The sequence below is a fragment of the Rattus rattus genome, chromosome 3, assembly GCF_011064425.1.
Source record: "Rattus rattus isolate New Zealand chromosome 3, Rrattus_CSIRO_v1, whole genome shotgun sequence".
NCBI lineage: Eukaryota > Metazoa > Chordata > Mammalia > Rodentia > Muridae > Rattus > Rattus rattus.
The window spans coordinates 71,542,599-71,555,617 of NC_046156.1; the positions used below are offsets into that span (position 1 = coordinate 71,542,599).

Here is a 13,019-nt window from a genome sequence, read left to right on the forward strand (position 1 = left end):
TGTAGTTTTGCTTCTGTTATGATCATAATGTAAATATTTGTGCTGTCCAGTGATCTTAGGTGACACCTGTGAAAGGCTCATTTGACCCAATGAAAGGGCCTGTGACCCACAGGTTAAGAATGGCTGCTCTACTCAAGGGGCTTGAGACCCCATATGAACAACAATGCCAAGCAACCAGAGCTTCCAGGGGCTAAGCCACTTACTACCCAAAGACTATACATGGACTGACCCTGGGCTCCAACCTCATAGGTAGCAATGAATAGCCTAGTAAGAGCACCAGGGAAGGGGAAGCCTTGTCCCAAGCAAGACTGGACACCCAGTGATCGTGATTGTTGCGGGGAGGGCGGTAAGGGGGGGAGGATGGGGAGGGGAACACCCGTATGGAAGGAGAGGGGAAGGGGTTAGGGGGATGTTGGCCTGGAAACCAGGAAAGGTAATAACAATTGAAATGTAAATAAAAAATACCCAATTTAATAAAGATGAAGAAAAAAAGAAGAAAAAGAACAACAATGCCAACCAACCAGAGCTTCCAGGGACCAAACCACTACCAAAGGCTGTACATGGACTGACACCTGGCTCCAGGAGCATATGTAGCAGAGGATGGCCTTGTTGGGCACCAATGGAAGGAAAAGACCTTGGTCCGGCCAAGGCTGGAACTCCCAGTGTTGGGGAATCTTGGGGGATAGGAAGTGGGGGTAGATGGGTAGGGGAACACCCTTATAGAAGAAGGGGGAGGATGGGGGCTGACATCCAGGAAACTGGAAAAGAGAATGACATTTGAAATATAAATAAAAAATATCTAATAAAGGAAAAAAATCAAAAAAGAAAAAAAAAGAATGGCTGCTTCTATTTCCAGGTGATCCTAGGTTGTATTGTGTAGACATAAAAAAAATAATCACAGTCATATACAGCTCATTAAGTGTAATTAACATACTTAGACACAAAGATTTTCCATTAATTATTATAAGAAGATTAAAATATGCATACCATGAAATTGGTACTACTTTAAGTGCTGAGGCTACAATAGAAAAAAGACAATACAGAATATATGAAACAATACAGAGAGAAGTGTGTGTACAGAAGTGGGAATCTTCAATGGTTTTTATTAGACTTTCCAAACTAGGACATAAAGTCTCATAACAATGAATAAGCCATTATAATTATATGTAGTATGAAAAGAAAACCAACACTTTTATTGTAATAGAATATTCACATTCTTCTAAACTGTCTGAGGTGGAGAAGTCCGCTGGATCATTTCAAGTATTTTCAGCAAAAAGAAAATGAATACCCAGTAGAAACTGGTGAATACATATTCAATAATCTCTATAATTGTAATCAAACTAGCTCCGCAAAATAGTCCCAGCTGACCTCCAACATCTGCTGTAATAAAAATTCATGAGGAAATTACATTTTATACAAGAAAAAGTAAATATTATCACATATAATATTTGAGTGCAATAATTTGATTACAACTGATATGTGAAGATACATAAATTATATTATTTTTAAATTTAATATAAATAAAATAATATGCACTAGTAATACCTGACAATAATATTCACATAAATCATCCCCAAAAGGAGAGATGGTATAAACCCCAATGAAAACCTTGGGGAGAGAATTTAGGTGACCTTATTTTTACTACGATGTAGTTTGAAAAAGCAGAGCTGGAAGTTGCTTTAATATTCATAAAATCATCCCAAAAGGAGATGGTATAAAACTGTTTCCAATGAGTGATGTAACCTTTGGGGAGTAGAATTCTAGGTGACCATTTTTACTACGATGTAGTTTGCACTCACGAAGTGAGCAGAGCTGGAAGTTGCTCTGACAATAATATTCACATAAATCATCCCCAAAAGGAGATGGTATAAAACTGTTTCCAATGAGTGATGTAACCTTTGGGGAGTAGAATTCTAGGTGACCATTTTTACTACGATGTAGTTTGCACTCACGAAGTGAGCAGAGCTGGAAGTTGCTGTTTTCGAAGAAGAGAATCGTCATATGTATGGCCCTGCTAGTCTCCTAATTGTATTTTTTATTAGACATTTTAATGTTTCATTAAACTGAGATATACTTAAAAGACTGCATTTTAAAACACATTTTTAACCTACGTCCATACTCACAACATCTACATCTGAACCATTTGTGTGTGCTTCGAAGGCACTAAGGGCACTCACAGTTTTTGGTCTTCATCATGACCTTTCCATCAAAACCTTTCCATGTTCTCCCGAAAAACTACATTGAAAAAAGTCACCTCCTAATCCCCTCCATCCTTCATCTCCCTTTTGCTGCCCCTGTTCTAGTACTGTCTGCTAAAGAAGATTACTTTATTAGTAGTCCGCCTGGACTCATCTTCAGGAAACTGGTGCTTGTTAAATGTGCTGTGGACGTGTGTTTTCTGTGGGAGCTTTGAAGAATTTGGGTACTGCCTTGCTCCCCCACTCTCAGAAGCTTGATCTGACCAGGCTTATGACTGGATCTAATGTTCTCTGATTCCTGTGTGCCTTCCTCAAGCATGTAACAGCATCTAGGAAATCCATAGCTTGGTAAAGACTCCATGTTGCAATAATAAAAGCTAAGTCACAGTGACCCGTGTTTCCTAGGAAGGATAAACACTGGTAGGAGACAGGGACAACTTACTCTTCTTCCTCCACTGACAACCTGTCACTTATACAGAAAAGTAGTCTGACAGACAATGAGAGTTGAGGAAGGAGTTAACACACTTACCAAGTAGCTCGGGCACACTCACCGCCTTTTGTTGCTGTGTTATCTTATAGTTTAAGTCGCTATAGTTTATTTCAATGTTCACAAGATTCTCCCTGGGGATGAAAACAGAATGAACAAGGCCTACAAGTGTCACCACTGCTTTTCATCCCCGTTTTAGATTCAGGAACCATTTAACGTTACGTTAAATCCAGCCTCTTCTAGTTCAGTATTAATTCCATTAGCATTATCTTGTCATGGTGATACTTGGAAAACACACACACACACACACACACACACACACATGCACACACACACATCAACACAACAACAAAAAAAAAACAAAGCAAAAAACAAAAACAAAACTACACCTTATAAGGTGCCTATGTCTCTTTTTTAAGAACTGGAGAAAGACAGAAAATGTGCTTATCTAACTGTGGCCCAATACATTTACAAATTTTTGAATTATAATTTTAATTCTAGCCTTGGCTTTTCCAAGTTACTTAGATGATCCTGAGGAATTACTGTTGTTTCCTTGTCCACGGTTAGTATAATAGAGCTGAGCTTGTAGGTTTTAGTGAGAAATTAAATCTGAACCAGCTGTCCTACTGATAAACTCTATTTCTTGTTTATTGCTGATATGCTTGAGCAAAGACTTTATTTTCTTAATGTCCTCTATAGATCTTCACATGTGTTCAGAGTGGCTCAATACCATCTTAAAACCATGGCTCTTTGTATAGTAGGAGGTCACAACTCTCTCTTCTCTCTATCTAGACTTCTACCTTGAATTCCAATCATGTATTTGATTGATTTTTGATGATTCCACTTGCTCGTCTAATAACTTAATACATTCCAACGCATCCCAAGTCAGACTGTTGCTATTTCTATTTGTCACTGCTAACCAGTCTAACAGGTAATACTATTTGTGGACCCATAAACATCTACATAAAGTCCCATTGTTTCCCACCCATTGCTTCACACTCATTACCTCACACTAATTGCCTCATGACATTGCCTCACATCCATTGCCTCACACTCATTACTTCACACTCATTGCCTCACACCATTGCCTCACACCTTGCCTTACACTCATTACCTCACACTCATTGCCTCACACCTTGCCTTACACTCATTACCTCACACTCATTACCTCACACTCATTACCTCACACTCACATTGCCTCACACTCATTGCTTCACACCATCAACTCACACATATCCACTGCTTTTATACCCTACTCTTCTTACTGTTACCCAACCATTATAATCTCACTAGGAGTTATGTAGTAGTTGTCTGACTGGAGATCATGCTTCAATTTGAGATGCTTCACCTCAGCAAAAAAACCTTCTGTTCCCCCCCCCAAAAAAAAACCCCAATAATTCTTCAACCTGCCAAATCAGAACAATCTGGCTTATTCCCATGACACACCCTTGACATTGTTAGTGAAATATCTGTATGACTTTTTGTAGAGCTCTGCTCACTTCTGCTCAAGGTCGTTTCCACTCACAGTCTACACAGCTGAAGGCAAGTCTTTTTCACTCTGGTTTCTGTAGATGATTTTTTTATCCATCTTTTCTGTTACAGCATATGACACCATTTAATACGAGTACTTGTCATCCATGCCCTCCAGAGTAGAAATATGTGCAAAAAGCATGGCTTTTCTGTTTATCTATCAAGGCATTCCCATGCCTATCAGAGCCATTGATTATGAGCACACAAAACACGCTCATTGCATATTTGTTAAAATTGCAACAACTTAAAGATGAAACCAACAAACTTGTGGCTAACTATTAACCTGTCCATGCTATAAACTGAAGTTGAAACCAATTACCACATGATCTTCAAATGGCAACAAGAATTTTAATGGAGAATGAACCCTACTAACAATGTTTCCTGAAACAGCATAGCATTCTCTAACATAGCTAAGAAACATGGATATAAACCACTTTCCTTATTGTTTGCAGTCTGGGGAATCGATACTCTAATGTACTTAATTAAAAATGCTCCATTAATATGTGTACCTAATTTCCATTAATCCTAATGCTCAGTAACAGAAAAATGTACAATAGTTATACAGATCCTCATCAGAGGTTGTAATATTTACAAGTGATGAAACAGTTACCACAGGGAAAGAAGTAACAACGTTGTCATGGGGATTCAGAGACTGCAGTAACATCCTCCTCTGTGTATTCTCTACAAGGCTCTTAATTTGCATGCAGGCTGATAATATTGTTTGACTTTCCAAGCTAAATGCTAATGATTATTTACAGAGACTATCCGTCTGTGTTTTCTGGAGACGATAAATCCCTCTTCTACACAAATATTGTGATATTTGTGCAGCTTTTCGCTGTTAGTTGACTCATCCACCTATGTGGGCTTCCGCAACGGAGACCGAGGGTAGTAATAAATCATTTCATCAAGTATAAGAATACTTGCTTCTCTTGGGAAATAACACTGCTATAAAATAAAATCAGTTTTAATAACAGCAAGGAGATGAAAGAAAGCTGATTATCTGTCGATATTGCTAACCTCGGGGGCTTGAACATTAAGCACAGCATTAGAGGGAATAGCTTAGGTGTGCACAAAACAAACCATTTTGCATAACTTTTATTTCAAAAATTCTCTAATAGGACAATTGAAAACAGTAGCTTTCGTAAGCAATGTGATTTGATGGAACTCTGTCACAAATGAACATGGACTCCCTGCTACACTGTGGCCTTCTTCAGCTAAATTTGCCTTCATCTACACAACCATGCTGAGCAATAGCTGCACGGAGCTCTGGGATAGCCACGGCCTACAGTTCATTTCTGCTCCAGGAAGAAAGATGTATAGTGTGATTCATGATTAGCTGACAGGTTGCTTCTATTTAAATCTTATTGCTAATTCCACAGATGCTATCTGGCATGTGTTTCCTGACACTATGGTAGAATCCTTCTAACACCTAGCTGGCTGTGTCTGGCAAGCCCTGTGTCTAGACACATTTGCTCTGCTACTTGCTTTTCCATCCTGGTCATAGCTTCCACTAATCCCAACCACACAAGGTCATTACCATGCTAATTAAGAGAACATTATTAGTAATAATAATGGACTAGGAAAGGAAAGAGACAAAGGTGTGTATTTATGTAGATTGTATTCTAATTAAGCAGTATATCTCCTCCACCATACCTATATATCTTACAAATAAAATAATTCTGAACTCAGGAGGCATTTCAAATTGGTCTACACTCAGAACAGTTTTCATATTTAAAACGAACACAGATGTCTGTATTTAAAAAAGATATAACTGTGATTTTTTGTCTGTTTTTTTAATCTAGTAGGTGTTGTGATTTATAACTCAAAAGGCCTGTCATTTTGAAGTGCTTCTTTAAAATTTCTGATTAGTAGAGATGATTAGTAGAGATGACTTTACGTAAGGATTTATAAACTTTATTAAAACAAGCCTTAAGGTAAAGTGAATCAAAACATGCTTTCAGTTAGGTACGTGGCCATGCAAGTATCACTGAACTTTAAATCAGTTAATGTATTTTTATCTTAATAGTTGTAAGAACTCATACCAACATACTAGAACTGCTGGTTCAGGCCCTAAGTCTATAAACATAATTGAAACATACACACACACACACACACACACACACACACACACACACACACACACACACACACACACTTTAGCTCTCTGAGCTATGGTTCCAAAGTGCCTGTTGGTAAAACACCAGGATAACTGTCTCTAAAGTCTGTCATGGGAGTTCCCTGGATGGAGACAAAAGCTTATTACAGGTTTTGTAGCCTGACCATTTGTAAAATAGATATATCACACCCTGTGGTTTGCAAACTCCTTCCAAACTCTTTAAAATACTGCTCAGTACCTCAGAACAGCCCAGCACCTGTGGAGCACTGTCCTCGTTTTTTTTTTTTTTTTTTTTTTTTTTCTGCTGTTTCCTGGAGGGACAAAATCCTACCTGCTTGGGCTTTCTAAGGATAGCAACCTGTGTACTACAATTTAACAGTTATATTCAAAGATACCCTTGAGCTTCCTGCATGCATGGAAAAAGAGCTTGCTTAACAATACACTATGCTGGGAAATGGTCAACCCAAACAAAGGGCTTCTTTTCTTGTTATCAATAATCCTGAAGGCTTGATATCCACCCCATGGACTTAGTAATGTACCAAAGTATACTATTCCAAGAAGAAAAATTGGGCAAGAATTAGATACTGGCACTTGTCTGTTTTGCTTTGTGCGTGTGTTATTAATATAAACTGAGGAAGGCATGGGAAGAAAGCCAGTCAGCATTTGTGGGTTGGACAAGTCTCAGCAGTTTCTCTTTATAACAATGAGAAGTGAAACTACTACAGGTTCTTTTGGAGAACACACCATTTGACTTCTTTGTTCCAGGTCCCTTCTTTTCACTATTCATTTCTAGTTGAGTAGTATTTCGGGCTTTTCATGGTCTCTGTTTGTGCCAGTCTTATAAGTTTGCTAATAAAATATGGCAAAACAGACTTTTAAAAGGAGATATGTTTGGCTTCCTTCCTCTAAAAGACACTTGCATTTCATTACAATTTTGCCTTTATAATTTGCCAGGAGGGACATGGTGTGGAAAAGAGAAAACTTTGCACTTAGTTTTGGAGTTACAATCCCACGTCATTGAGACTTGGCGCGCGGAGGCCAAGTTCCTTCCACATCACTGACTACCTTGGTAGGCAGTTATTTAAAACTCAATGAACTTCAACTCACTGTGCTAAAATAAAAATAATTTCTTCTACACCCATATTATGTAATTATTAGGAGACTCAAAGAACAGAGCGTACAGGTAAAGGCTCGCTGTGTGTGCTTTGTTAGCTCAGTGACATCTGCATTGTTTTCTCCAATTGACCACCACATCATTTCCTGAGACCTCAAGTGTTCAGGAAAGAAAACTGCACGTTAACCATGAATAATTTGTAAGACTAACTTGATTACCGGATATATTCTTGGCTTTGATTCAATTTCTTGGCAAGAAATCTTGTTGCTTTCTGACTTGGGAAAGTCGAGTAAGAGATTGTAGCAGGATATTCTGTTTCCTCGCATGGCACAGGGCAGCTGGAGTTGTGTGTTCCCATTGTGCACAGCCCTTTACGCTCGATGTGGTCTGAAACGGAAGCCAGAACAGTGGACCCAGAGAAGACGCCACAATGGGAGGATAAAATTCATGATTTCTCCCTCTGTATTTAAAATGTAGTTACATATGCTTACTATCTTAGTAAACCATGCTTATATTTTACCGTTGATAAAACCAACAAGACAGAGTATAAAAGTTATAGCCTTGATCCCCGAGTCCCTGGGGCCACATCTTCATTAGGAATGAACAAGTCTAGGAAGCTCCTGAACTATTTCCATATCAGATCAACCGTAGACAGAACAGAATGGAGAGTAGAGTGTGCCACGCCATTTTGAGAGGACCTCACAGATATAATTCTAAACTATACTTATCTTTAGACTTATCTTGAATTGGTGTGATGTACTCTGTTGGCTTAAGGCTCCCTGTTTTTATGGTCTCTTAGCTTTCCAGGTGGCCCCAAGATTCTCTGTCTGCCAGGCTGTTACTTTTCAACCTTCATACTATACATTCCTCTACCTACATACACATGATCTGATACACTTACGTTAACTTCAGGCGCTATTTTCATATGACACTTGAATGCATGCACTCCGACACACTCCCACACTCAGATCCACTAATCCCCTACAAATGCACTCATCCCTACACCTACATCCACACACTGTGACAGACTCATGCACAGCTTCGTGATCCTGTTTTCCCACAGCAGTTTCTAAAACTGCGTCATCTGTGACTTTTTTTTCCTGGGTTGTCCCCCTGCAACTTTCACCAGCAGTAGGAAATCATCGGTTTGTCGACGTAAATCTGACTCTTTTGGTTTTTCAATGTTACATTTGCACATTTGGTTTGGAAACTGAAGACATTATAAATTCTGCTTTATTGCTAGACCTTGGAATAGTTTATAGCAATTTAAAAGAAAATGTTAATTCTATTGCTGCTATCTTAAAGATACTTCTAGAATGGGTTGGAAAAGAAGGCTTTCATAGAAGAGTGTAAGGGTTACTTTTGTCAACAAAATCTAGAAACATCTGGGAAGGGAGTTTCAATTAGAGATTATCTAGATCGGGTCAGCTGAGGCCCGATGTATGTGGCACATTATGTATTTTCAGATTAACTGAAGTGGGAACAGCTCCTAACTGTGGATGGTAACATCTAAGACATAGTTTCTCATCCCCTGTGGGTCATGACCCACTCTGAAAGTTAAATGAGTCTTTCACAGGGGTCACCTAAGACCATCGGAAAACATTACATTTCATAACAGGAGAAAAATTACGGTTATGAAGTAGCAACATAAATACTTTTGGGGCCACCAGAACATGAAGAAAGAGCTGTATTAACAGTCATGGCATTAGAAAGGTAGACAACCACTGATTTAAAGGATCTTGAAAGGCACGAGTGGAGGAAGTGAGAACACGTGTGCGTTCTTCAGGTCACTCCTCCCTGCTCTACTGTGGCTGTAACATGTGATGTGATGAGCGGTCTCAGCTTTCCCCATCTTGATCTCCTACAGTGATCAACTGTATGTAGACTGTGATTGGGAATTAAAGTGAATTCTTTGTTTCCTGAATTGTTTTGGTAAGTTCTTATGTCCCAACAACAGATACAAATGTAAGACAAAGATATACAATATATTATAAAATGTATTATAATACATTTTAAGAGGGCAACCAGTGACTTCAAAACATAAATATAAAGTTTTTTGTATGGATCCAATTAGTCGAGCATAGAATATAATATTGGGGTCTATGAAAATATGTAGGCAAAATAAATCCATTTAAGTTGTTGTCAATGACGAAGACATGTGTGCTTATGAGTTCATTTACTCAAAAATGGTATATGTGACATGCATGTTTAACTAAATAAAAGAAGGTTTCTTAGAAAATATAAATGATTTTCAAACAAGCTTTTACTGAATATTATGTGATTCTTTTTCTAATTTGGAATATTTGATCTAATGGTGAAAACATTTTAGTGATGCATTTTGATAGTACAGAGAGCGGAGTTTAAAAGCACGGTAAAGATCTGGAAATGAACCTGTGAGCTGTGGCTGGTCTTCTGTTATCATGGCCTCTAACCTAGAGAGGACCAGTAGTTAGAGGGGATTTTCTTTTACTATTTATGCTTATGAAGCAAATGTTAAGGGACTTCTAAAAGTTTTTTTTTCTTTTTTTTCTTTTTTTTCCGGAGCTGAGGACCGAACCCACGGCCTTGAGCTTGCTAGGCAAGCGCTCTACCACTGAGCTAAATCCCCAACCCCTAAACGTTCTTTATGTAGCTTTATTTTTCAATTCTGGTATATGTACAATGTTATTTCATGCCTTATAACTACATAGTTTTAAAATAAGCTTTCAAAGTAAAAGATTCATGCCACTTACCGAGGATGGGAGACACACAGTTGTAGTATTTTAGTAGGTCACACTCTACACCATTTCCTTAAAAACAGTAAGTGTAACATGTAAAGAGTTTTCTTGAAGGAATTTTCTCCCATTAAAGATGATGAAGCTTTGGAATGTGTACCTATCTGGAGAGGTAATTTGGGGATTGATTCTGGACATGGTTACTTGATTTCATTGGAGTCTTTATTTTTGAGGGTATGCTAAGCACATCACCAACACTGAGACACCCCACCACTGATACAGTCACCCCACCACTGACACAGTCACCCCCACCACTGACACAGTCACCCCTAGCACTGACACAGTAACCCCCACTAATAACACTGTCATTTCTCCCCCCCACACACTGACACTCTCACCCCCACCATTGAGATACATATGGGCCCAAGACTTCAGATTAAATTAGCAACCTAAATCAAAAGAACTTTTCTCTTCTATATCTTACTAACTATTTATCATTCATATGGATGTTTATTTATTCCTTGGAATATAAACACACACACATATCAGAATCCAAGGAAATGGTTTGTTGAGAAAATTTTGATCAATGTTTTGACTCTTTTTGCTTCTGTCCTCAAATAAAGTCTTTGTGTTTTTAAATGCTTCTAGATTTTAAATTTACAACCACTTATTTTTGTCTTATTTTATCCTGTCCATAATTTTATGATTTAGGAATTATCATTTTCCAGATGAAGAACTAAATCTCAAAGTGGCTTCTCCTAGACTACATAGTTCGAGAGGCCTTGAAGTACTCTATCTTGTATCCTGCTCTCCCTATATTAACATTTATTTTTGCTATAAATACTGATGTATAACTATATATACAAAATGTTCTTTACACACAATGATGCACACAATGTCGAGGTTGTATAAATGCCAATATTTATCATGCACCTCACATAGACCTTGAGACAAAGAAGAAAAATCAATTTACGGTATACCTACGTTTACTCCCTGGGTGGATTAAGAAAAAAAAAACATGGCCTTCGAATATAACAGACTATTTGTTTATTGTTATAACACATGTATGTGGTTTCTGCGGTTAGTCACAATGGTCACTCAATAATCCTCAAACTCTAAAGGAGACTGTGTTCTGAGAATTGTGGACAGTTGTAAGAATGCTAATGAGGGGAGAGTTATTTGTGTCTCAAGTAGAAGAAGTTTAAAATAGTAGGAGGAGAAAGAGGAGGGGAAGAGGAAAAGGAAGAGAAGGAGGAAAGAGAAGAGGAGGGGAGGAGTAAGAGAAGGAGGAGGGGGAGGAGGAAAAGGAAGGATAGAAAGAGGAGAGGAGGTAAGAGGAATAATGTGCTAGTGTACATTTTCATTTTTTCTTACTGTTTAGTGAAATAATATTTCTGTGAACCTTATTGAGAGACATATAGAGATAGAAACAGATAGACAGACAGATAGATAGATAGATAGATAGATAGATAGATAGATAGATAGACAGATAGACAGACAGATAGATCAACAGACAAAATGAAAGAAAATATGGATGATTTAAAGAGGCCATAAGGGCAAGGGAAACAATCAAACTGTTTTTGGTCTCCATTTTCAATTGTGTAATAGCCCACAACTGTTTATAAATACCTTACGGAAAGGCAACAGAATAAATATAAATTAAATTGGTCATCACTTCCTGTTTCTTTTTTACAAGGCCCCTGCCCCTGAGGACACAGTTCTCCCATTCTATAGAAAACAGAAAAGATGCGAGATCAGCTAGATGAAAAGTGTGAAATAACACCCAAGTTTTAGCCCTCTGCTCTGCTGCTTTGTTCAGTGACTTCCTGAGAGATTTCTGGTCTTGGAAATACCTGAGATAGAGTGTAAAATGTCTAGAAGTTTCTCTCACAGGCACAGAGCAAATAATTTTCCAAACGGCAAGATCTTTAGAGTCTATAGTGACATATGTATATAGGATCTAATTTTAATTTCAAATTACAGAACCCTTAACACTTAAGATTTAAGATTTTAACCTTCAAAGTAAAAATTGAGGACCTAGACTGAAGCATTGTTTTCTTTATAGGATAGCTCTGTAACGAACAATAGTGATAAAAACTGCATGGTATTGGTACAGAGACAGACAGATAGACCAGTGGAATAGAATTGAAGACCCAGAAATGAACCCACACCTATGGTTACTTGATTTTTGACAAAGGAGCCAAAACCATCCAATGGAAAAAAGATAGCATTTTCAGCAAATGGTGCTGGTTCAACTGGAGGTCAGCAAGTAGAAGAATGCAGATCGATCCATTCTTATCACCCTGTACAAAGCTTAAGTCCAAGTGGATCAAGGACCTCCACATCAAACCAGATACACTCAAACTAATAGAAGAAAAACTAGGGAAGCATCTGGAACACATGGGCACTGGAGAAAATTTCCTGAACAAAACACCAATGGCTTATGCTCTAACATCAAGAATCGACAAATGGGATCTCATAAAACTGCAAAGCAAGGCAAAGGACACTGTTGTTAGGACAAAACAACGACTAACAGATTGGGAAAAGATCTTTACCAATCCTATAACTGATAGAGGACTTATATCTAAAATATACAAAGAACTCAAGAAGTTAGGCCACAGGGAGACAAATAACCCTATTAAAAGATGGGGTTCACAGCTAAACAAAGAATTCACAGCTGAGGAATGCCGAATAGCTGAGAAACACCTAAAGAAATGTTGAATATCTTTAGTCATAAGGGAAATGCAAATCAAAACAACCCTGAGATTTCACCTCACACTAGTGAGAATGGCTAAGATCAAAAACTCAGGTGATAGCAAATGCTGGCGAGGATGTGGAGAAAGAGGAACATTCCTCCATT

General features: G+C 38.1%; 1 protein-coding gene across 1 annotated transcript in view; it reads right to left on the minus strand.

The window, feature by feature from the left end:
- Positions 1–907: 907 nt before the first annotated feature.
- Positions 908–13,019, minus strand: part of Asic5 (acid sensing ion channel subunit family member 5) — a 28,504-nt gene continuing 16,392 nt past the window's right edge. The window contains exons 8-11 of the mRNA XM_032896723.1: positions 10,178–10,234; positions 7,664–7,832; positions 2,728–2,819; positions 908–1,380 (exon numbers count right to left, since the gene is read on the minus strand). Coding sequence (XP_032752614.1) covers positions 1,220–1,380; positions 2,728–2,819; positions 7,664–7,832; positions 10,178–10,234 — 479 coding nt within the window. The 3' untranslated portion in view covers positions 908–1,219. The remainder of the gene's footprint in view (positions 1,381–2,727; positions 2,820–7,663; positions 7,833–10,177; positions 10,235–13,019) is intronic.